This window comes from Castor canadensis, chromosome 8 (genome assembly GCF_047511655.1).
Source record: "Castor canadensis chromosome 8, mCasCan1.hap1v2, whole genome shotgun sequence".
Lineage (NCBI taxonomy): Eukaryota > Metazoa > Chordata > Mammalia > Rodentia > Castoridae > Castor > Castor canadensis.
Genome location: NC_133393.1, coordinates 150,680,563 through 150,704,493, shown reverse-complemented (window position 1 = coordinate 150,704,493; position 23,931 = coordinate 150,680,563). Strand labels below are relative to the sequence as shown.

Genomic DNA, 23,931 nt, shown 5'->3' with positions numbered 1-23,931 from the left:
TAATATCTACTATATCATGTCATTAAAACATCTTCAAGCTGGGCATGGTAGTTCACACCTATGATCCTGGCACTTCAGAGGCTGAGGTAAGAGGAACTCAAGTTTAAGACCAGCTTGGGCTACAAAATGAGCCCAAGCCCTGTGTCAAAAAATAAAAATATCTTCAAATAACACTGGTTTTTAATACATAATATCCCATCATTTGGATATTCCATAATTTACTTGTGGGCATTTACATTGCTTGTGTTCTTCACCATGATAAACATTTGTGTAGTGTAAATGTTAATGTGGTCTTCTACAACCCCATTTGAAGTGACTGTGGGATTGCTTGATTATCTTCCCTAAAGTCATTCACTGTGTCATAGACTAGAGACAAAAACTAATTCCAGATTCAGTCCAGTTAACTTGGATTCTAATCTTTAAATGTCAGTAGTCTCTCAGAGTTGTTGATATTAATAAAAGAACAGCCAATCTGCTTTTATACTGACACTATTATAATAGGGACCCAATGAATAGAAGCTATTATTCATTTTGTCCACTACTGTGTTTTCTCATTTTCTGTGCATCTTGAGATAATTTAATGTTAACTAATTTAATAATACTTACTATATACAATTCCACAACTTCTCAACCCCTTGTCACATTTATTAACCAGATTGATAGGTAGGCAGTGTGCCAAGTGGTTAAGAGTATGTTTTCTGAAACCAGACTGCCTGAGTTTAAATCCCACCTTGCCAAGTACCACCTGTGTGACTTAGGGCAAGTCCCTCAACCTCTCTTTGCCTCAATTACTTCATCTGTAACTAGGGAGAAATAATAGTATTTAATTCATAGAGTTGTTCTGAGGCTCTTGAACACGTATTTTTATTCTCATATAAAGACAAGAAGACAGTGGTGAATCTTGAGGCAGGAGGATCAAAAGTTCAAGGTCAGCCTGGGTAACTTCTTGAAGCTCTCTCTCAAAAGATAAAAGGGGGTGTGTACAAGGTCCTGATTCAGTCGTCAGTTTCAGAAAATAAACAACAACAAGAAGAAAAAAACAAGCAAACAGAAAAACTCAGAGGTGTAGGGAAGAAGAGAAACTAACAAGTCTATTGAAGGTAAGAAGTGTAGCAGGGGACTTTTCAATAAATTTGCATTTCCAAAGGAATGTTCTGTAAAAGTGAGTGGGAAATAATCTTGCTCCTCCCCAAGAGAACCAGCTTTCCCATCCTTGGCACTGAATCGAGGTGGGGAAAATTACCTCTGAGATAATGAAATAATAAGCCCTCCATCAAGTTGTAGCTGAAATTCTCAACAACAAGAAATGATTTGAAAACCAAATAAACTAATAAAGCAAATAATTTAACTTTGGGTGATTCAAATAGTGAGGTCCCGCAGTGCATAGAAGGAAGCATCCTTTTTATAATACTCATCATCATGAGGTCCAGTAGAATATCCAAAAGTAAAATTCTAAGGAAAATGAGGAGCTCAGTCCAGACTAACTTGAGGCATAGTGAATGACTGCAGTAGACAGCAGTAAATCTTGCATGGAATTAGAAAATGGAATTTTCGGTGACAAACTAGAAAAGTTACTTAATGTGGATAAGAAAACAAAAGAAAGACTAGGGCTGGAGATATTGCTTTAGTGGAGTACCTGCCTAGCATGTGTTAGGCAAGCCTAGATTGGATCCTCACCACCACTACCCCACCCCCCCAAAAAAAAGAGCTAGAAAATATTTGCCGGAAACTTACTTTGTTCAAGCAGATTTATAAATTAACCAAATAGAAGGTAACTAATGCCTGATGATTATGGAAACACTAAACATTGATTTAAGAAAAAAGGGGAGAGAAAAGAGATGGAATGTGGTATAAGAGCTGAATACTCATCCTTACTCCCTGTAATAGAATGTAACTAATGTCTAAAATTGATGAGTCAAAACATATCACTATATGATTTAATTGTATGGAGATGTGTAAATTACAAAACTGCAAAAAGAACTTAATTGCCTGGAGGAAGACTGGGTAAAATGGAGGAGGTGGAGGAAGAGCTATATTTTGTCATTTATATGCATGACTTTTTTTTTTTTTTTCATGTTTTTTTCAAGGCAGGATCTAATCCTGTAGCTCAAGCTTGTCTGGAACTCAGTATGTTACCCAAGATAGCCTTGAACTCACAATCCTTCTGCCTCTGCCTCCCAAATGCTGGGATTACAGGCATGAACCACCACACACTATACAACAGGAATTTATACAACATGAATTTATACTACATGGCTTTTTAAACTATGTGTGTGTTTTGCTTTGATCAAATAAAATTTTTTGATGCATACCTATGAATTTAGGATAATTGGTGAAGCTGAGTGATAGGTTAAATTCATGTACGGGTTTAGCAACATGTTAGGCACAGCTGAAGGTAGTGGAATTAATAATGCCTGTAGTCAGAAAACCAAGGAATATTCTTTGCATTTTGCTGAGAGAAAATGAACTTCTATCTAAAATGTGATGTCCAATGAAAATCTTTAAAACATCACTGAAAAAGGGATAGTGGAATGACTCAAGTGGTAGAGCACCTGCTAAGGCCCTGAGTTCAAACCTCAGTAACTCAAGAAAAAGTAAAATCATAAGTGAAATAGAGGCATTAAGAGTGTCAAAACAAACCCGAAGAGCCACGTATGGTGGAACACATCTGTATTCCCTCTACTTGTTTTTCACGTAGTCTTGTGCTTTTTGCCTGGGGCAGACCTAAGACTGCAAGCCTCTGCTTCCTGAGTGCCTCTGCCACTCTGGTCTTCTATTTTCCAGATGGACTCCTCTGCTCCAACTGCAAGTATAGTTGGAAGCATTAACTTGTCCCAGCATGAAGTGGTTAAATGGGAGGAGAGGGAATAGAATGTTGTAACTAAATGTTTTTGGTGAAGTACAAAGAAATCTCTGGAAAATATTTTTCTGGAAATAGAATCTTTTAAACTATAATTATTGTCAGCAGCAGAACTCCCACTCAGATGAATATAATTCTGTGGGACTCAGAATAATAGATTAATTTTATGCCTATTTGGCAAAATAGTATTTTATATTGTGGTTATTTTCTAGGTATTTTGTGCCTTCTAATTTTGTATAAGTGAACAAACAGTCCAGGGGGCAAGGGGAAAGAGAAATTGAGTATTTTTGTTTAAAGGAATTTAATTCAAATTCTTAAAAATCATGTGCTTATACTTCTTGGCATAAGACTTGCATCTATAATAAATATTTTGCTTCCAGTAACAACTGCTTGTAGAAAGTCAAGTTTGTGTTTGCTTGGCTAAGAGACAAATATAGCAAGTTCCTGATATGCAAAATACTTGTGTATTCCAAATTTGCCTTTAGCATTTGGAATATATTTTCTCATAGATAATTAAGTTTATTTGTGGGGCATACATTCATATATTCATTCACAAGTTCGGGGCTTACACTATGCAGAGCTAGATGCTGTGTTCTTAGGCTAGTCCATAAAAAATGATATATAAATTATTAATATTAACACCTTTTTCTTTTTTTTTTGGTGGCATGGGATTTTAACTCAGGTCTTCATGTTTGCTAGGCAGGCACTTTACTGCTGAGCCATGCCCCCAAGCCCTATATTAACACTTTTTAACGTAATTGTTTTTAAGGTTTTAATTACAGTCATGGCAAAGAGTGAACGCTGAAGCAGGCTGCCTGGGCTCAAATTTACAAATTACGTCATTAGAAAAATTGCTGAACCTCTTTTGGTGTGACTGGGGTTTGAACCCAGGGCTCAGATTTGCATTAGAGCAAAGCAGGTGCTCTAATGCTTGAGTTACACTTCCAGTTCATTTTTCTCTGGCTATTTTTGGAGATAGGGTCTCTCAAACTATTTGCCCAGGGTGGCCTCGAACCACCATCCTCATGATCTCAGCCTCTCAAATACAGGAATACAGGCACGAGCGACTGACACCTGGCCGAATCTTTTGATACCTATAAAATGGAGAGAAGGGTAGATCAGGTTGTTGTGAGTAATAATTTCTTTTTTTTTTTATAGTAGTGGGATTTGAACTCAAGGCCTCCTGCTTGCTAGGCAGGCATTCTACCGCTTGAGTCACTCCGCGAGCCCTTTTTTTGTGTTAGGCTTTTTTTTTTCCTTTCTTTTTCTTTTTTTTTTAGCAAATAAAGCAGGAGAGTTTATTGGGATAGAGCTAGGAGAGGTCCCAAGAGAGAGTTTTGTTTTTGAGGGGCGGGGGAGGGAAGTACTAGAGTTTGTACTCAAGGCGTCACCCTCTCTCACTTGATAGGCAGGCACTCTACCACTTGAGCCACTCCCCCAGCCCTGTGTTAGATACTCTCAAAACAGGGTCTCATGAACTATTTGCCCAGCTGGCTTCAAACCACCATCCTGACCTCTGCTTCCTGAGTAGCTAGGATTATAGGCATGAGCCACCAGTGCCCAGCTCAGTTTTTTTAATTGAGGTATAATTCACATAACATGAAACTAATCATTTTAAAAGTGTACAATTCAGTGGTGTTTGGTACATTCACAATGTTGTACACCTGCCACCTCTGTCTTCCAAAACATTCCAAAACAGTTAATTGCTAAACAAAATGTAGCATATGTACACAATGGATTACTCAGCCATAAAACGGAATGAAGAAGCCAAATAAGGTGGACCCCCCACACTGTAATCCTAGCTCCTTAGGAAGCAAAAATGGGGAGGATTGCAGTTTGAGGCCAGCCTGGGTAAAAAGTTGAGAGATCCTACCTCAACCAATAAAAGTAGGGTGAGGTGGTGCACGCGTCTCATCCGAGGTGGAAAGCGTAAATAGGAGTATTGTGGTCCAGGCCATTCAGACATAAAGGGAAGGCCCTGTTCAAAAAACCAAAGCAGAAAGGGCTAAGAGCATGACTCAAATGATAAGAGTGCCTGCCTAGCAAGCTCAAGTCCCTGAATTCTAACCCCAATACCTCCAATAAAACAACAAAGAAGCACAAATAACTGAAAGTAAAGTGAATTTTATAAACATTTGGGAATCTACAGTGTGGTAAAATATAAGATATAGAGTGGTCTTACAGTATAACTGAAGAAATTTCACTATAATGTTGAGTGCTGTAAAAGATACTCAAATAGGTACTGTGAGTACCTGGAGAACTGTAACCTAACGGGGAGAGGTGGTAACATTTCATCTTGAGTTTTGAAGTACTAATATTGTAGTGCAGTGTTCTCCCTTGCTAAGCAGGCTGACTTTTTAAGTAGTTAAGAAGCCTACTTAAGTTTTTAGACTTATCTTTAAAGTTGACCTAGTTTCTAGTTGTGATGATTAAAATATTATGTGTAACCATTATTAGATCAGTAGCCTAAAACTTGATTTTTATGCCTGAGACTATGTATCAGTGGGCTTGTATCAAGACTGAAAATCGTAAACTGAATTTTTGGACATTTCATGCATATAATTTCATCCATAAATAGACACTTCTTGTTTTTATCTTGTTAATGTCTTACAACTAGAAAAACTGGTTGTTTGCTTTTTTCCCCTCATAATTTGTATCATTGTGCTACCTTGGATAAATTTATAGAATTTTTTTTTTTTTTCGGTACTAGAGCTTGAACTCAGGGCCTACACCTTAAGCCAGCTGTTCCACCAGACCTTTTTTGTGATGGGTTTTTTCGAGGTATGGTCTCATGAACTATTTGCCTGGACTGGCTTTGAACTGTGATCCTCCTGATCTCTGCTTCCTGAGTAGCTAGGATTACAGGCGTGAGCCACTGGTGCCCAGCAAATTTATAGAAGTTTAACAAAGAGATTGTCCCTATTTTATTTAAAACACAAACAAAACTGTATGTTAAAGTTCTGTATGGTTCTTACAAGCCCTTTCAATTGGTGGTGAATAAAGCACAGAAAATAGAATTATCTGTTTAATTATTAAATATTTTTGTTTTGGAGAATATCAGAGAGTGAACATAATAGTAACAAATGACCTAAAAAAAGGTTAAAAATCCATTTACATGCTATCTTTCACATGTGTCATAGGTTGCAAACCTATAAGTTTGTCATTTACTACAGTTTATTTTTCAATATCAGAAGAGCTTTCTTCTGTAAAATTTAATTCTTTTGTTTAAGTATATAACAATAGAAGTTTGAACAATAATCCCAATAAATTAAAATTTTTAGCTAAAAATCTGATTTGACCCATTGTATAATGAGCTTTTGTTCATTTAAAAGTTGTAGCTCATGTTTATGACACTCTAATGGCTAAATCCTTTTTCAAACTTTTCAGGGAAGTATGACCGCAATGACAGTGTTTTTTCCCTTGGATACAGCTAGACTTCGACTCCAAGGTGAGTATTAATCATATTCTTGTTCATTTGGTGTAGGGAAGTCATAGTTCTGTAGTGAATTCTACATTAAGGTAAAAACTATTCTGCTTCTTTAGAGATCCACTGTTGTCTATTTTCACTAACTTTTAACTACTGGCCACCATTGTTTCCTGGTTAGAGTCATCCATGGATGAGTCATACATAACCATTTTCTAATCTGAGAGAACCTGAATGGGCTTGCATTTATCATTTCAAATCATTGCAGTTCTTTATAATAAGCCACATAATTTTTCTTCTTTTTTTTTTTTCTTTTTCTTTTTTTCTTTTTACAGTGCTGGGGATCAAACCCAGGGACGCACACATGCTAGGTAAATGCTGTTCAAAATAGACAGGTTTTTTTTTTTAAACATTTTTTTTAAACCCACATTAGTAGGTGTTTGTGATAATTTCATGGATGTGTTCTTCAATCAAGTTCTATTATATTCCCTTACCCTTGTGCTCCCCCTTTCTTTTTCAAACAGTATCAAAGTGGAGAGTTTTTTGAGGGATGTAAGTTTTCTCAAAAGTGGGGAGAGTAGAAAACATAGTGGAGCCCAATATCCACTGTCATTGCTGGTCTAGGTATGTGGTCCTAATTTGCCTCTTTAGCTCTACAGGATTCTGGAGTCTGTATGTAATCCTTGTTTTTTTTTTCCTCAAAATTTTCAACTTGAAATTATAAACTAATGCCAGAACTTGCATAAAGAGATATGTAAGATTAACTTTGAATACTAACTCAAAGGTTAATCCCTTTATGTTTTGAATTGGTAATGATTTTATATAATTTACCATGCAAATAAATAAAAAGGTGTGAAATATTGAGAAAACTCACTATAATCGGCCCTCATTCCTTCTCCACTGTAGTGTCATCAATGGTAGAGGAAATTTTCTTTTTTCAATACTGGGGTTTGAACTCAGGGCCTGCACCTTGAGCCACTCCATCAGCCCTTTTTTGTGATTTTTTTTTTTTGTGATAGGGTCTTACAGACTATTTGCCCAGGCTGGCTTTGAACTGCCTTCTTCCTGATCTCTGCCTCCTGAGTAGCTAGGATTATAGGCATGAACCACCAGCGCCTGACTAGAGGAAATTTCTTGATTTGGACATCCTTCAAAATGTTACGTGTAACTGGACACTGTAGTATGCCTGTAGTCCCAGCCACTTGGGAGGCTGAGGCAGGAGCATCACTCCAGCCCAGGAGATAGGAGCCAGTTTAGTTAATATAGAGAAGGTATATCCAGATCTTGGGAGGGAACAAAGACAACAGAACAAAAGGGAAAGAATATAAGGTGTGTGCATAGTCTGGAGTCCAGTATAATGTATGAATGAATTTTTAGACCGTATGTGATGATCAGCTTTTCCTAGTTCCTGAGTAGCCTTGCAGACTTTTTTGTAGAATACCAAACAAGTAATTTTTTTTACAGTACTGGGGTTTTGGCAGTACTTGGGACCTTGTACTTGCTAGGTACGAGCTCTAACACTTTGAGCCATGCCCCGTCTCTTTTTGCTTTGGTTATTTTTGATATATGGTCTCATGTTTATGCCTAGGTAGGCTGTACTGCGATCCTTCTATTTGTACTTCCTGTGTAGCTGGGATGACAGGTATGCATGCACCACTATGCCCAGTTTTTTATTGGTTGAGATGGAGTCTTGTCAAGTTTTTTGCCAGGGCTAGCCTTGAACTGTGAACTTCCCAAGTTGCTAAGATTACAGGCATGAGCCATCATGCCCAGCAAAATATATTAATTTTCTTCCTTACTTACACAAAAACACACTTGATCTACTGTTCTGTACCTTTTTAAACTTTACAGTATGTTTTAGATGCCTTTCAAGTCAGCGCATTAGGAGCTTCTTCATCCTGTGCTATAGTTGTGGAGGGGTTCATGGTATGCATGCACCATATGCATCCCCTATGTGGATTCTTGAGTTGTTTCCACTTTCTTTGTTTTTACAAATATGATATATGAATAGATTTATTCATATACCACTTTGTTTTCATAAATTTTATGGGATAAATTCTCAGACATAAGATTACTGAATCAAAGGCCAAGGGTGTTGGTAATTTTGATAATTTTTACCAGTTTGCCTTTGCTAGGGGTTTGCTAACTTGCTATTTTACAAGACATACTGGTATCAATTATAATTCTTAGAAAAATGGTTAATTTCCACATTTTTATATTCCCAAATTATTTTTCAAGTGTGAGTAGGAAAATTTGGAGTTAACTGAGGTAGATATTGTTTTCAGTGTGAATGCCAGGAAAAGCAAGGTTGTCATCCTTCTGAGACTTTTTTCCCCTTTTTTTAAAGCTAGGATACAGCAGAAGGCCAAAACTTTTGAAGCTTGAGTTTTAATCCTGACTTTGCGACTAGCCTCTTTTGTAAAAGGAAGATGGTAATTTATTTTCTTTCTACTTTATAAGGTGTTAGGATAAAAATGAGAATACATAAAATACTTAAAAATATTGGAAACCAAAAAATATATATATTGGAAACAAATTTCTGCTTTACTGCAGAAACTCAGAATTGAATGAAAATATGTTCTGAATAACAGATGAGATCCAAAGAATTTGCAGTTGGGAAATTAGCAAATAGAATATCTGAAGCAAATCAGGGAGCTCAGAAAATAGGGTGAGCTATTCCTCAAGTAGGTAATCTCAGTTTCACTCAGTGAAACTTGCTGATGCTAGAGATAAGAATGCTCAAAGTTCTTATGTACTCTTTGTTGTTTTAGTTGATGAGAAAAGAAAATCCAAAACTACACACATGGTACTCCTAGAAATCATTAAAGAAGAAGGCCTGTAAGTACTACCTCATTTCACAACTTTGTTAGGCAGAGCAACTTGTTAGCAACTTGTTCCTGTGCCTCCAATACACCTAAATTCTCTGTCCATTCTTATAGCCTCATAATGTGAATTTGTAATTTCCTGACTAATAAGTACATAAATGTTTTCAGTTCCTTAAAGATCTGTGGTTAGCCATTTGATTCATAATTATGGAGTCTTCCAGGAAACCAGTGCTTTGTTTAATGCATAATAAACCAAAAATAATAGTTGTTCAGGGGCTGAGACTTGCCTTTGAGAGGCCCTAGGTTCAATACCCAGCATAGGGAAAATAAAGAGAGGGAAGGGAAGAGAAAGGTAAGGAAGAAAGAAATCAGTTGTTTGAGTTCATTCCTATCATTCAGACAGATTGCATACTTCTTATTTTTTAAAAAAACATGTACTTGGAAATAGTTTCAAATTTACAAAAAGTTGTAAAAGTAAAATTTACTAAATTTAGTACCAAAGAACACCAGGATATGCTTTAACCAGATTCTTCTGTTAACGCTTTCCACCATCATTTTAAATTTATGCTCACACTCTCCCTTCCTTTTGCTTCTGTCTTTATTACGTACACATACACCACACACAATTTTTTTCAGATAGTTGAGAATAAGTTATATGTATTAAAACCTTTTAAACTTACAACATTGACACTTTTTTTTTTTACTTTAGATTTGGTAATGGATTCTTTTTTTTTTTTTAATTTTTATTGTTTTATTATTCATATGTGCATACAATGCTTGGGTCATTTCTCCCCCCTGTCCCCACCCCCTCCCTTACCACCCGCTCTGCCCCATCCCTTTCCCCCCACCCCCCTCGCTACCCCACAGAAATTATTTTGCCCTTATCTCTAATTTTGTTGAAGAGAGAGTATAAGCAATAATAGGAAGGAACAAGGATTTTTGCTAGTTGAGATAAGGATAGCTATACAGGGCATTGACTCACATTAATTTACTGTGCATGTGTGTTACCTTCTAGGTTAATTCTTTTTGATCTAACCTTTTCTCTAGTTCCTGGTCCCCTTTTCCTATTGGCCTCAGTTACTTTTAAGGTATCTGCTTTAGTTTCTCTGTGTTGAGGGCAACAAATGCTAGCTAATTTTTTAGGTGTCTTACCTATCCTCACCCCTCCCTTGTGTGCTCTCGCTTTTATCATGTGCTCAAAGTCCAATCCCCTTGTTGTGTTTGCCCTTGATCTAATGTTCACATATGAGGGAGAACATACAATTTTTGGTCTTTTGGGCTAGGCTAACCTCACTCAGAATGATGTTCTCCAGTTGTTCCATCCATTTACCAGCGAATGATAACATTTCTTTCTTCTTCATGGCTGCATAAAATTCCATTGTGTATAGATACCACATTTTCTTGATCCATTCGTCAGTAGTGGGGCATCTTGGCTGTTTCCATAACTTGGCTATTGTGAATAGTGCTGCAATAAACATGGGTGTGCAGGTGCCTCTGGAGTAACCTGTGTCACAGTCTTTTGGGTATATCCCCAAGAGTGGTATTGCTGGATCAAATGGTAGATCAATGTTTAGCTTTTTAAGTAGCTTCCAAATTTTTTTCCAGAGTGGTTGTACTAGTTTACATTCCCACCAACAGTGTAAGAGGGTTCTTTTTTCCCCCGCATCCTCGCCAACACCTGTTGGTGGTGGTGTTACTAATCATGGCTATTCTAACAGGGGTGAGGTGGAATCTTAGGGTGGTTTTAATTTGCATTTCCTTTATTGCTAGAGATGGTGAGCATTTTTTCATGTGTTTTTTGGCCACTTGAATTTCTTCTTTTTTTAATTTTTTTTTCTTTTATTATTCATATGTGCATACAAGGCTTGGGTCATTTCTCCCCCCTGCCCCCCACCCCCTCCCTTACTACCCACTCTGCCCCCTTCCTCTCCCCCTGACCCCCTCAATACCCAGCAGAAACTATTTTGCCCTTATTTCTAATTTTGTTGTAGAGAGAGTATAAGCAATAATAGGAAGGAACAAGGGTTTTTGCTGGTTGAGATAAGGATAGCTATACAGGGCATTGACTCACATTGATTTCCTGTGCGTGTGTGTTACCTTCTATGTTAATTCTTTTTGATCTAACCTTTTCTCTAGTTCCTGGTCTCCTTTTCCTATTAGCCTCAGTTGCTTTTAAGGTATCTGCTTTAGTTTCTCTGCATTAAGGGCAACAAATGCTAGCTAATTTTTTAGGTGTCTTACCTATCCTCACCCCTCCCTTGTGTGCTCTTGCTTTTATCATGTGCTCAAAGTCCAATCCTATTGTTGTGTTTGCCCTTGATCTAATGTCCACATTTGAATTTCTTCTTTTGAGAAAGTTCTGTTTAGTTCACTTGCCCATTTCTTTATTCGTTCATTAGTTTTAGGAGAATTTAGTTTTTTAAGTTCCCTATATATTCTGGTTATCAGTCCTTTGTCTGATGTATAGCTGGCAAATATTTTTTCCCACTCTGTGGGTGGTCTCTTCAGTTTAGAGACCATTTCTTTTGATGAACAGAAGCTTTTTAGTTTTATGAAGTCCCATTTATCTATGCTATCTCTTAGTTGCTGTGCTGCTGGGGTTCCATTGAGAAAGTTCTTACCTATACTTACTAACTCCAGAGTATTTCCCACTCTTTCCTATATCAACTTTAGAGTTTGTGGTCTGATATTAAGATCCTTGATCCATTTTGAGTTAATATTGGTATAGGGTGATACACATGGATCTAGTTTCAGTTTTTTGCAGACTGCTAACCAGTTTTCCCAGCAGTTTTTGTTGAAGAGGCTGCTTTTTCTCCATCGTATATTTTTAGCACCTTTGTCAAAGACAAGTTGGTTATAGTTGTGTGGCTTCATATCTGGGTCCTCTATTCTGTTCCACTGGTCTTCATGTCTGTTTTTGTGCCAGTACCATGCTGTTTTTATTGTTATTGCTTTGTAATATAGTTTGAAGTCAGGTATCGTGATACCTCCAGCATTGTTCTTTTGACTGAGTATTGCCTTGGCTATTCGTGGTCTCTTGTGTTTTCATATAAATTTAACGGTAGATTTTTCAATCTCTTTAATGAATGTCATTGGAATTTTGATGGGAATTGCATTAAACATGTAGATTACTTTTGGGAGTATAGACATTTTTGCTATGTTGATTCTACCAATCCATGAGCATGGGAGATCTTTCCACTTTCTATAGTCTTCCTCATTCTCTTTCTTCAGAAGTATATAGTTTTCCTTGTAGAGGTCATTCACATCTTTTGTTAGGTTTACACCTAGGTATTTGATTTTTTTTGAGGCTATTATAAATGGAATTGTTTTCATACATTCTTTTTCAGTTTGTTCATTATTAGTGTATAGAAATGCTAATGATTTTTCTATGTTGATTTTATATCCTGCTACCTTGCTGTAGCTATTGATGATGTCTAGAAGCTCCTGAGTAGAGTTTTTTGGGTCTTTAAGGTATAGGATCATGTTGTCTGCAAATAGGGCTATTTTGACAGTTTCTTTACCTATTTGTATTCCTTTTATTCCTTCTTCTTGCCTAATTTCTCTGGCTAGGAATTCCAGTACTATTTGAATAGGAGTGGAGATAGTGGGCATCCTTGTCTGGTCCCTGATTTTAGAGGGAATGGTTTCAGTTTTTCTCCATTAAGTATAATTCTGGCTGTAGGTTTGTCATATATAGCTTTTATAATGTTGAGGTACTTTCCTTCTATTCCTAGTTTTCTTAGAGCTTTTATCATGAAATGGTGTTGGATCTTATCAAAGGCTTTTTCTGCATCTATTGAGATGATCAAGTGGTTTTTGTCTTTGCTTCTGTTAATGTGCTTTATTATGTTTATTGATTTTCGTAACAACATTGACACTTTTAAAGAATAGTCTCCATTTCCATGCACTTAAAAAAAAATAAGAGTGTTTCTCATTTTTTAAGTTTGCTTCATGATTAGATTGAGGTTACATGTTCTTGGTCAGAATACTGAATAAATAGGTAGTCAGGTACAGTGGTGCACACCTATAGTCCCAACTACTCAGGAGGCTAAAGCAGAAGGGTTGTTTAAGCTGATTCAGGGTCAGCCTGGACAATATAGCAAGAACTTATCTCTTTTTTAAAAAGAGAAAGAAAGAAAGGAAGTTAAGGAGGGAGAAGGGGAAAAATACATACTGTGTCCTTCTCAGGACATAGTATCTGGAATCACATATTGTCCACCTTAATTTTTTTTTCTTTTTTAACTATACATAGTCTGTGGGAAGATTATTTAAGACAATGCAAATAAGTTCTCTGAATTTGCCATGAAATTGCAAATGAGATTTTCCAACTCCTCCATTGCCTTCACATTTACTGTTCTTGACATTCTGTTGTAAGCAGGAGGCTTTTCTTTTCCCTTTATTAATTTATAACCAATATGGACTTAGAAATTCCTATTTTCAATGATTTATAGTTGATTACTTAATTACTTCAGTGCTGAAATTGTTCCTTCAGTTTAGTTCCTGTGTTCTTATGACATGCTCCATCATTTCTTGTTTGCACTTTGCTGTTGCCCTATCCAACAAGACATAGTAGCACAGACCTGTAGTCCTAGCTACTCATAGGCTGAGGCAAGAGGATTGCTTGAGTCCAGGAGTTTGAGAGCAACCTGAACAACATAGTGAGATTCTGTCTCAGAAAAAAGAAAGAAGTATTAATAAAGGAAGCAGTTCTGTTAAATCAACTTAAGGAACATTTTTTTTTTTTTTAATGTTTTTGACCTATAGTAAAATGTGAATGATGCTGTGTTACTAACAGCCATGGGAAAACTGTCTCCAGTTTTACATGCTAATGTTATTAAAGGCAATAAATGGAGGAAATCAGTAAATCAGTTGTTAACTTTGTATTGTTTTATCATTAATGTTGGTATCATTTATCATTAATTGTTGGTATCATTAATGATAGAAGAATTTCTTGATTTGGACATCCTTCAGAATGTAAAGTGTGTATATGATTTGGAATCCATTATAATATAGGAGTGAACCTTTTCTAGGATTTCTCTAGCAGTGTCTAAATGGCTTTTGTCCATGACTTTTACTTTGTTTATTGTGTTTTTCCCCTAGCCTGGCACCATATCGAGGGTGGTTTCCAGTCATTTCCAGTCTCTGCTGCTCCAATTTTGTCTATTTCTACACTTTTAATAGCCTCAAAGCAGTCTGGGTCAAAGGCCAACGTTCTACTACTGGCAAAGATCTAGTAGTTGGATTTGTTGCAGGTAATGGTGTTTTCTGGGTATAAATTTTTTTTTTAATTTTAATATTGATCCTGTAGTTTATATATCCTCTATGAGATTATTTTAGCACAGAGTAATATGACAAAGAGTAGCAGGCGTGTTGGTACATGGCTATAATTTTAGCACTCTGGGAGGCTGGGGCAGGAGGATTATGAGTTTGAGGCCAGCCTGGACTACATATTGAGTTCCAGGCCAGTTTGAGCTACATAGTGAGACCCTGTCTCCAAAAAGCTGAAAAGGCTGGGCACTGATGGTTCACATCTATAATCCTAGCTACTCAAGAGGCAGAGATCAGGAGGATCACTATTCGAATCCAGCCCTGGATTTGTGAAACTATATTTCAAAAACACCCAACACAAAACAGGGCTGGTGGAGTTGTTCAAGTGGTAGAATGACTGCCTACCAAGCATGAGGCCCTGAGTTCAAGCCTCAGTGCCAAAAATAGGAATAAAAAACAAAATTCACCATTTTAACCATTTTAAGTATGTTAGTAATGTTAAGTATATTCACATTGTTGTGAAATACATCTCCAGAACTTTTTCATCTTATAAGCTTTACTTCATACCCCTTAAATAACCTCCCCCTTTCTCCTCCCCCAACCTTTGGTTACCATCATTTTACTATAATAGGTACTTAAACTGCTTTTGCTGAAAAGCACTGATTCCTTACTGGTACCAATGAACTAACTGAAAGCAATATAGAAGCTAGGCATCCTAGCCTCCATTTTGTATCTGTGTCCTTTGCTCTGAGCCATTCTCTTCTGTAGTTGCTTTACAGCCATCTTGGAATCCAGAAAGGACAGGACTGATGGATAAACATCTTGTGACAGGAGTCAAAGCTACCCCCTGCCAGGAAGCAATGGCTCTTATTTTAACAAGGCCCCACTTGACCAATTCTGAGACAATAAGCAACTGGACCACCTGTTACTGCCACCTATAACTACTAGAACATATCAGTGTCTGGGACTTCTTTTTCATGATACTAGGGATTGAACCCAGGGCCTTATCATGCTAGGCAAACACTGAATCACTGAGCTACACTCCAAGCCCCTGGGACTGTTTAATAATTATGCATACCTCTCTCTCCTTACCCCCATTTCTTCCTCTTATTTAAACCTAAGACAAACGTATGTATAGGGAGGGTAGATTGAAATGTATACCTTTCCTCTTCACATAGCACAAGGGCCCTTGCTGTGTTAATTAAATCTCCTTTCTCTGGTCTTTGACATGTCTGGTCTGTTTACCTTGCATATTGGAATGAGTGACCAGACCTGATACATAGAACCAAGGAAGTTGGGCTTCAGGCCCAAAACTCCTGTAATACTTAAGAATTTGACTACTTTAGATACCTTATGTAAGTGGACTCATACAGTACTTGTGTTTTTGTGACTGACTTAGTTTCAGAATATGTGCTCATAGTCAGAGGAACCAGCCATGTGATTAAAGGGGAGGGGAAAGGGGTTGCAAGTTGAGTTCAGTCATCAGTTATGATAGCCGACTACTGACTAGTATGCCCATGCACTATAACTTCTGTCCACTGTGTTCTACATTACAAAGAGTAAAATTTGTCTTTTCTCAAACTTGCTTTTGTCCATTCTATCTGTTATTACAAGCAAAACATTATGGTATGTACCCTCCTATGCCAAACTGTGATTCCTTAATAGTACCAAACCTTTAGTGGTAATTTTTTCTTTATAGCAACTGTGGTCTGTCTGAAAATAAGTCTTTATTGCTTATTTTATTCTGTTACCTCCTATTGATCCTTTTATTCTCAGCTGCTTCCTCTTCAGGACTTCTTCCCTGGTTTCCCTTACCTACCTGAAGGTTTCATTTTGGGTTCAGTACCCTTCCTCTACCCCTTCTACTTCCTAGCAAATAAGAGTGGGCTACGTCATAATGAGTCTGCATATTCTTTTTCTTCTTCTTTATTTTTGTATATTCTTCTTTATCTTGTACTAGATAGTGAGCACCTTAAAGTCAGAGATAACCTTTTGTTATCTTCACATACCCAGAATCCTAGCACACTACCTGGAAAGGAAGGTGCTGATTCAAAATAGAGGACTGGGATGTGAGGGCGATCTGGCTGCGACATCTGTCACCCCATTGATCGCCAGGGTTGATTCGGCTGATCTGGCTGGCTAGGCTGGTGTCCCCTTCCTCCCTCACCGCTCCATGTGCGTCCCTCCCGAAGCTGCGCGCTCGGTCGAAGAGGACGACCATCCCCGATAGAGGAGGACCGTTCTTCGGTCAAGGGTATACGAGTAGCTGCGCTCCCCTGCTAGAACCTCCAAACAAGCTCTCAAAATAGAGGACTGTTACTCCTAAAGCCATCTCCATTTTACTAAATGGCAACACTAGTGTTCTAGTTACCTTACTAAAAAAACCTAAATTTATCTTCTTTTTCTTTTTCTCTGACCCCACCTCCACTGCTTGCTCACATACTCTTACCTCTTTCTTTACTCGGCATCCAGAATTCAACTACAGTAATCCTCCCTTATCTGCAGAAGAAATGTTCCAAGGCCCCTAGTGGATGCCTGAAACTGCAAATAGTACCAAACTCTATGTATTATATGGGATAGAGTATAGTGTAATATTTCCTATACACATATACCTGTGGTAAAGTTTAATTGATAAATTAGGTATAATAAGAGATTAATAACAATGATAAATAGAATTGTTATAATAATATACTATAATAACAGTTTTAACTTATGAGTTACTTATTCATGGCATTTTCCATTTAATATTTTTGTGCCACAGCTCAGGTAATGGAAACTGCAGAACATGAAACTTTAGATAGGACAGCTACTATACTTCTCTCCATTACCACCTGAGATCCAACCTGTTGTATCTGTTAGGTACAGAATCTATCAGATCTTGCCTGGATTATCTTCAGAGCCTCCTGACTGATCTCAGGCTTCTTCTTTTGCCCCCTTATAGCTGTATTCAGCTTAGCAGCCAATGTGATCATTTTAAAGCCTAACTGAGAGCATATCATTTCTCTTTTGAGAGCCTTCCAGTTACTTCCCATCTCACTCAGTGTAAAAGCCAAAATCCTTACCTTGTCCTACAAAGCACTAAATGACCTGGCCCTCCTGTTCTTCTCTTCACTCATACTGCTACAGCTACCCTTGCCTCTTTTCTCCTTCTTGAACACTCCTGTGCTGCTTCTGCCTGTATACCTGCTGTTTCCTCTGCTGATAATTGCTCAGTTAACTCTCTCAGCTCCTTTAAGGTCTTTTAAATGGCCACACTGTCAGAAATGATATCCCTTTTATTCCTTAATTCTTTCTATCCCCCTTCTCTACTTAAATTTTGTCCTCAGCCCTTATTTTTTAACATGCTATGTATTTTGACTTATTAATCGTGTGTCCTATACCATTAGATTGTAAGCTTTTCTTACTTCTGTATATTTAGCACGAGGCTTAGCACAGTCATTTCTGTAATCTTTATTATTAAAACTAATACATAATACTCAGGCTTATTTATATGTGCAATACATGTACATGGTGTGTAGTGATCAAATCAGGGAAATTGGCTTTCTCTCTTCCCAAATATTATCATTTTTATATGTTTGGGGCCTCAGACTTTTCTCCTCTTAGTTATTTTGAAATGTACAATAATTTTTTTCTGGCAGCAATAGGGTTTGAACTCAGGGCCTCACACTTGCTAGGCAGGTACTATACCACTTGAGCCACTCCATCAGCCAACAAAACATATAATAAATTATTTTAAACTCTATTTACCCTGCTATTTAATAGAACATTATAACTAATTCCCCTACCTAACCATATTTGGTACCTACTTTCCATCTTCTCTATCCTTGCTTCTTCTCTCCCTTTCCTAACTTCTAGTGACCTCTATTTTATTACCTAGTTCTATGTGATCAACTTTTTTAGCTTCCTCAAAGTGAAAACATTTCTGGATCAGGATTATTTTATTTAAAATAATGTCCTCCAGTTCCATCCATGTTGCCACAAATGACAGGATTTCATTCTTTTAACAGAGGAATAATATTCCATTTTGTATATATACCACATTTTTCTTTATCCATTCAACTGTCAATAAACATCTTTTTTTTTAAGGCGGTACTGGGGTGTGAACTCAGGGCTTCATGCTTGCTAGGCAGGTGCTCCAGCCCCAATAAGCATTTTGATTGATTCCATATCTTCACTGTTGAGAATAGTGCTGCAATAAATAGGGGCATTCAGTCATCTCTTTGACACAATTATTTCACTTCTCTAGGATATATACCTGTTAGTGGGATTGCTGGGTAATATGATAATTCTGTTTTCATTTTTTAAGGAAACTCCATCATGCTACATTCCCACCCAGCAGTGTTTAAGAGTTCCCCTTTCTCCACATCCTTGTCAGCATTTCTTATTTTTTGTCTGTTTTTTTCATTTATTTTTTAACTGAAACATAAAAGCATAAAAATTGTATTAATGGAGTGATGTGACATTTCTATCTTTTTGATAATAACCATTCTAACTGAGACAAGATATCTCATTGTGGTTTTGATTTGCATTTTTTTGATGATTAGGCCCACAGTATAAATTTGATGAGCTGACTGTTAATATCAATTAAAATATATTGTCTCAACAACTATTGGGAAAAAGTAGACTACAGGGGGAAAAGTGAATGCCTGACTTTTGAGATTTTAAAATTTTAAGTGAATAATCACTGAGTGATTGGATTAGATCAGTAGTTTTCAACTGAGGCTAATTTTGACTCCAGTTCATAGGGCAGTGTCTGTACCCATTTTTGATTGTCACATTGGGGTGCTATTGGTATCTAGTGGATAGAGGCCAGGGATACTGCTAAACATCCTACATAGTAACACACATGTACACAATAAAGACTCATCTAGCCCAAGATGTCAATATTGTAATAGTTGAATGGCCTTAGATTAAAGAACTTTACGAGATTTTCATGATTCTGAGATTCTCGGATTAGAGGTCCTCTCTCTGGTGGTAGAGAATTTCTTGGAAATCACTTTTGTGAGTTTTAAATTTCTCTCCATAACATGTTTTGTATCTAAATAAGTACACATTTTTACAATAATTAGAACAGCTTTTTCTCTTCCTCTTCTGAGTCTTGTTTCATATTATCACTGTAGAAATGAGTTTCATTATCTCATAGGAATACTAGAAAAGCTTTATTGTTATTTAAATTCTGCTTGAAATGTACGCATTTATTATTATTTATTGTATTTGCATCAAAACACAAGTCCATAAACACTCTGGGGAAGAATTTGGGAATAGAACCTTACAGATAAACTTAAATGAAGAAGATACTTGCCATTTTTGTGAAACTGAAAATTTTACCAATATTTCTCTGAATGACAATTATTATTGTTGAGATAGTTCAAATTGCATTTCCTGTCTTCAGGCCCTAAATCTGGCAAGTCAGGTTTGTTGTTGTTGTGTATCAAATTGTATTCCTCCTGAAGGGAGTTAAATGGCTAGCTAGCTTTATGGCTGTTACCTGCCACTTTCTTATATTAGTGGTCATTACACATATTTCTCAGCAATACATACCCAATTGGCATACCTTATTTTTGTTTTCTCTCTTTAACCAAGGAGGCTCACTGCTGATAAAACTATTTGCTTTCAAGTGCTTTCCCTTTACCCTCCAAAGATTTGCTAAAATGAACTGACAGGAGAAAAGGCATACAAATTTATTTAGCTAGCACAGGAGGAACCACAGGAAAGTGGTTACCCAATAACCCAGTGAGGTTCAGTTGCTTATATGCCTTTCTTTTGTGGGGGAGGGCTGGTACTCATGGCTTCACCCTTGCTAGGCAAGCACTCAACCCCTTGAGCCATTCTGCTAGTCCATATAAGTGGACTTCTTAATAGGGGAGAAGGAGGTAATTTTTGAGGGGTAATAAATGATTTTTAGGTGGGGAAAGAATGGGCCTGGAGCCTAGTCAACTGTTTGTAAATTACTCTTTTTTAAAGTTGAATGGGCCAGGGAAACAAAATAGTTTGTGACAAAAATCTATCCAGGTAGGGAAATATTCCTGTTTGCCTTCCAATAATAGTTTTGTTTATGAACTCTCATGGAGGGGACCAAAGGCAATTGCTTTCCTGTTTGGAAGGTCTGGTCTTTTAGCTAGACAAATAAACATCAGAGTAAAGTCCCTTCCAACATTCTCCCTACCCCCAAAGGCCTAAAGTTTAAAAATAATCGACATGCCAGTGTGCTACATTTTGGGGTGATGCTCCTTGGACTCTTCACCTGAATGGTGAATAGTTGTAGTGTGTTCAGTTATTGTTCTTCATCTCTTAATTTTAGTTCTGTTTTCTTGTTAATAATTTCTTATTGAAAAAAAAAATAGAATCGTAGACATTCAAGTTAGAAGAAAATTAACCTCTTGTCCTTAGGTAAGTATTAATTAGTATTCCCCTCTTCCAGCTAAAATAGCATTTACAGATTGGAACCAGCAAGAGTTTTCTACACAGCCTTGTAAATAAACAGCTTTCTTTGTCTTTAGTTTGTCATGCATTATTAAGAGTTGGAATTAGTAGTTATGAATAGTTTGTGACATGTTTCTCAATAGACTGTTTGTTCTTTGCTTGATTATATAAGTTGCAAATTTTAGTAACATTTTAGATTCTCAACCATTTTGAGTCTTTTCCCAGAATTCATAAAATTATAGTGGTTAATGAATACCTGTCTCCATCTATTTTGGCTTAGAGAATGAAAAAAGTACTTGAACTTCTCAAATAAAAAGCTTTGAGTTGCAAAATATTTTATAAGGACTTCTTATGTACTCTTTTTAAAATAATGTAGTCCATTTTGTACTTAAGGTTGTCCTTAGAATTCTTTCAGTCTTTCAGCTGTGTTAATAATGAAGACACAAAAGCAGAATTTTAGATAATGGTTAAGTCTTAATCTTGCTGCATTGCCTCTTAAGTGTTTTGTTTGCCTGCCTCTTGAATAGAACATGATGGAAACTTGATTTCTAAAGAATTTGCTTAATGGACAGCATATTTCATTTATTGGGGAAGGTATGTGCACTGTGCCTTTCTTGGGTAACCATGGGAGCTTTTGATGCTGATACTGAGCTCTCCTCTCTTCCTTTTTGCTTAAAAGAAAAAAAAATGCAGTAGACTGCTCAGTAGTACTTTCAAATCTGATTCCTCCAGCTGTTGACTTGGCTCTACTAAGTGAAGTATGCACTACATTGAATCCATTCTAAACTTTATGCAGATGGTAATATATTGATATCCTTTCTATATTGGCTTCTAAGGCACTGGTACTTTTTAAAAATGAGACTAGTGTGCTGGAGGTAAGACTCAAGCAGTAGAGCATCTGCCTAGTTAGAGCAAAGTCCTGAGTTCAGCCCCCAGTACTGCCAGAAAGAAAGAAAGAGAGAAAGAGACTAACAAGAATCTTTTTTGGTAAGAGTTTTTCAGATTATGGTAATGCCTCAAATGATCATGTATGAATATATTGTCATAACTGAAAGAATTCTTGCTGTATGTGAATCTATAAAAATGTAACAAAACTCAAAATTATTTGAATGTCTTTTATTTATTTATTTTTTTTTGGTGGTACTGCAGTTTGAACTCAGGACTTAGTGCTTGCTAGGCAAGTGCTCTACCACTTGAATCACACCTGCAGCCCTTTTACTTTATTTTTCAGTACTGGGGTTTGAGCTCAGGGCCTTGTGTTTGCTAAACAGTCACTTTATCACTTGAACCATGCCCCAGCCCTTGAATGTCATTAATTTTGAGAAATATGTTCTTATATCTTACTAAGAGATAGGAAAATATCTTACTTTTGCACTGTGAATAGCAAATGAAAACACTGGATTTGAGTCTCTTGGCTATTTCACCAGATTTATCCTCGGCAAAGCTATTTTCTGTATAGTATGTTTTGAGATTCCTTAAATCATACCATTCTTTCTCTTATTTGTGGTTAAAGAACTTCTAGTAAAAGGCTTTTCTTCCTTAGAACTGTGCCCCTTTGTTGTTTAGAGCATGATTAGAGCCAGACAACTCCGTATATGCTTATTTGCTGAGTTTGTTCCTTAGTTAATACATATTTACACATATATACTGGGTGTCAGGTACTTTGTTACAATTCTATGTGGTATTTTTTTAAAATCATTTCAGGACTTGTGAGGAACATTTTGCTATCTCAAGATGGAGTTAAATTGGAACCATATGTTTTCAAAAGAGAAGCAGCTGCTCTTTGTATTGTTCTACTCTGAGGCAGCCTTAGGGGGCCAAGATCCATCCTTATGCTTGTAAGGATTGTGATGCGTGTGGAGCTGACTCAGGTGTTTTGTGACACTTAATAACTACTGCTTGCTGCCTGCTTGTCCTAATTTTCTAAGTGATAAGGAACTCTTCTATGAGCTTCTAGTCCCTGTCTAAGCACTTTGAAATGTCACTGTGTTCTCCCACCTGTCACCCATTGTACCAGATCCATACTCACTTAAAACCATGTGAGCTACTTATGTGAGAGTTGGCAGTTCTGTTTTCTGTGATAATTGTCTTGGACTTAGCATGTTATCAATAAGCCACCTCCCTCTCTCTAAAGCTATATAGCTAAAAATTGTATTTAAAGCTATATATTAAAAAAAAGCAGCTTTGATTTTGGGGGTAGTTTTGGGTTTTATTGTTTGTTTGTTTTTTGCAGTTCTGGGGGTGGAACCCTGGACCTAATGCATGTTAGGCAAGTATCCTACACTGCTCTATACCCCCCACCCCAAATTGGTACTTTGAATGCTATAAAAGTGGGGGAATGGTTGCCTCCTATTGTACAATTAAAGGAACTCACTACTCTTTTCATGTGAAGAGGTACTGCTTCCAGCTGTTTTGCTACCAGATTGCTTCTATTAGTAGTGGCATGTGTTGTACCCTGGCACAAAGACACCTTATCTGAGGTCAGTGGCAGAAGTATATGGGAATATACTTTAAGTAGCTTTAAGATAGCAAAGCTGAAGAGGTTACATTTTACTTTCCTTTTGTCTTGCCCTCTTTCTTTTTAAGGAGTTGTGAATGTTTTGCTAACAACTCCACTCTGGGTGGTAAACACCAGACTGAAGCTGCAAGGGGCAAAATTTCGCAATGAGGATATTGTACCAACAAACTACAAAGGCATTATGGGTAAGTGTCTCTTGGCTGTGCTCCTCTTCAAGGATTTGTTCCTCTTTACATATGGAATCTATTGACACATAATGGGCAGCCTCAAGTTCCAGTAACCTTCAGTAAGCATTTGTTAGCTCATGTGTCTGTAGGTTGTCAGGGATTTGACTGTAGGCTGGCTCAGAGTCTCAGCTCTGCATGTCTCCCCTCCTCTTCCTGGGACCAGCCTTGAACATATTTTTCTCATGGCAATGGTTAAAACACAAGAGAACATACCCAGTCATACAATCATATTTAGAAAGTCCCTATTTGCATCTTCCTTAATGGCCAAACCACATCATATTGCCAGACCCAAGACAAGCAGTAGAGAAGTATACTGCTTTGAAGGAGTATAGATATGGTAAATATGTACATCTGTGTGTGTGTGTAAATATATATGTGATATGTGA

The 23,931-nt window shown here is 37.1% G+C and overlaps 1 protein-coding gene across 5 annotated transcripts in view; it reads left to right on the top strand.

Annotated features, from left to right (window-relative positions):
* Nucleotides 1–23,931, top strand: part of Slc25a17 (solute carrier family 25 member 17) — a 44,517-nt gene that overhangs the window by 4,340 nt on the left and 16,246 nt on the right. For 2 of the 5 annotated variants that reach the window (XM_020164469.2, XM_020164472.2), the window contains 5 exons: nucleotides 6,248–6,308; nucleotides 7,873–7,926; nucleotides 9,056–9,122; nucleotides 14,210–14,361; nucleotides 23,387–23,503. In XM_020164469.2, coding sequence (XP_020020058.1) covers nucleotides 6,248–6,308; nucleotides 7,873–7,926; nucleotides 9,056–9,122; nucleotides 14,210–14,361; nucleotides 23,387–23,503 — 451 coding nt within the window. The remainder of the gene's footprint in view (nucleotides 1–6,247; nucleotides 6,309–7,872; nucleotides 7,927–9,055; nucleotides 9,123–14,209; nucleotides 14,362–23,386; nucleotides 23,504–23,931) is intronic. The other 3 variants (XM_020164470.2, XM_074084558.1, XM_020164473.2) reach the window with 2 other exon arrangements.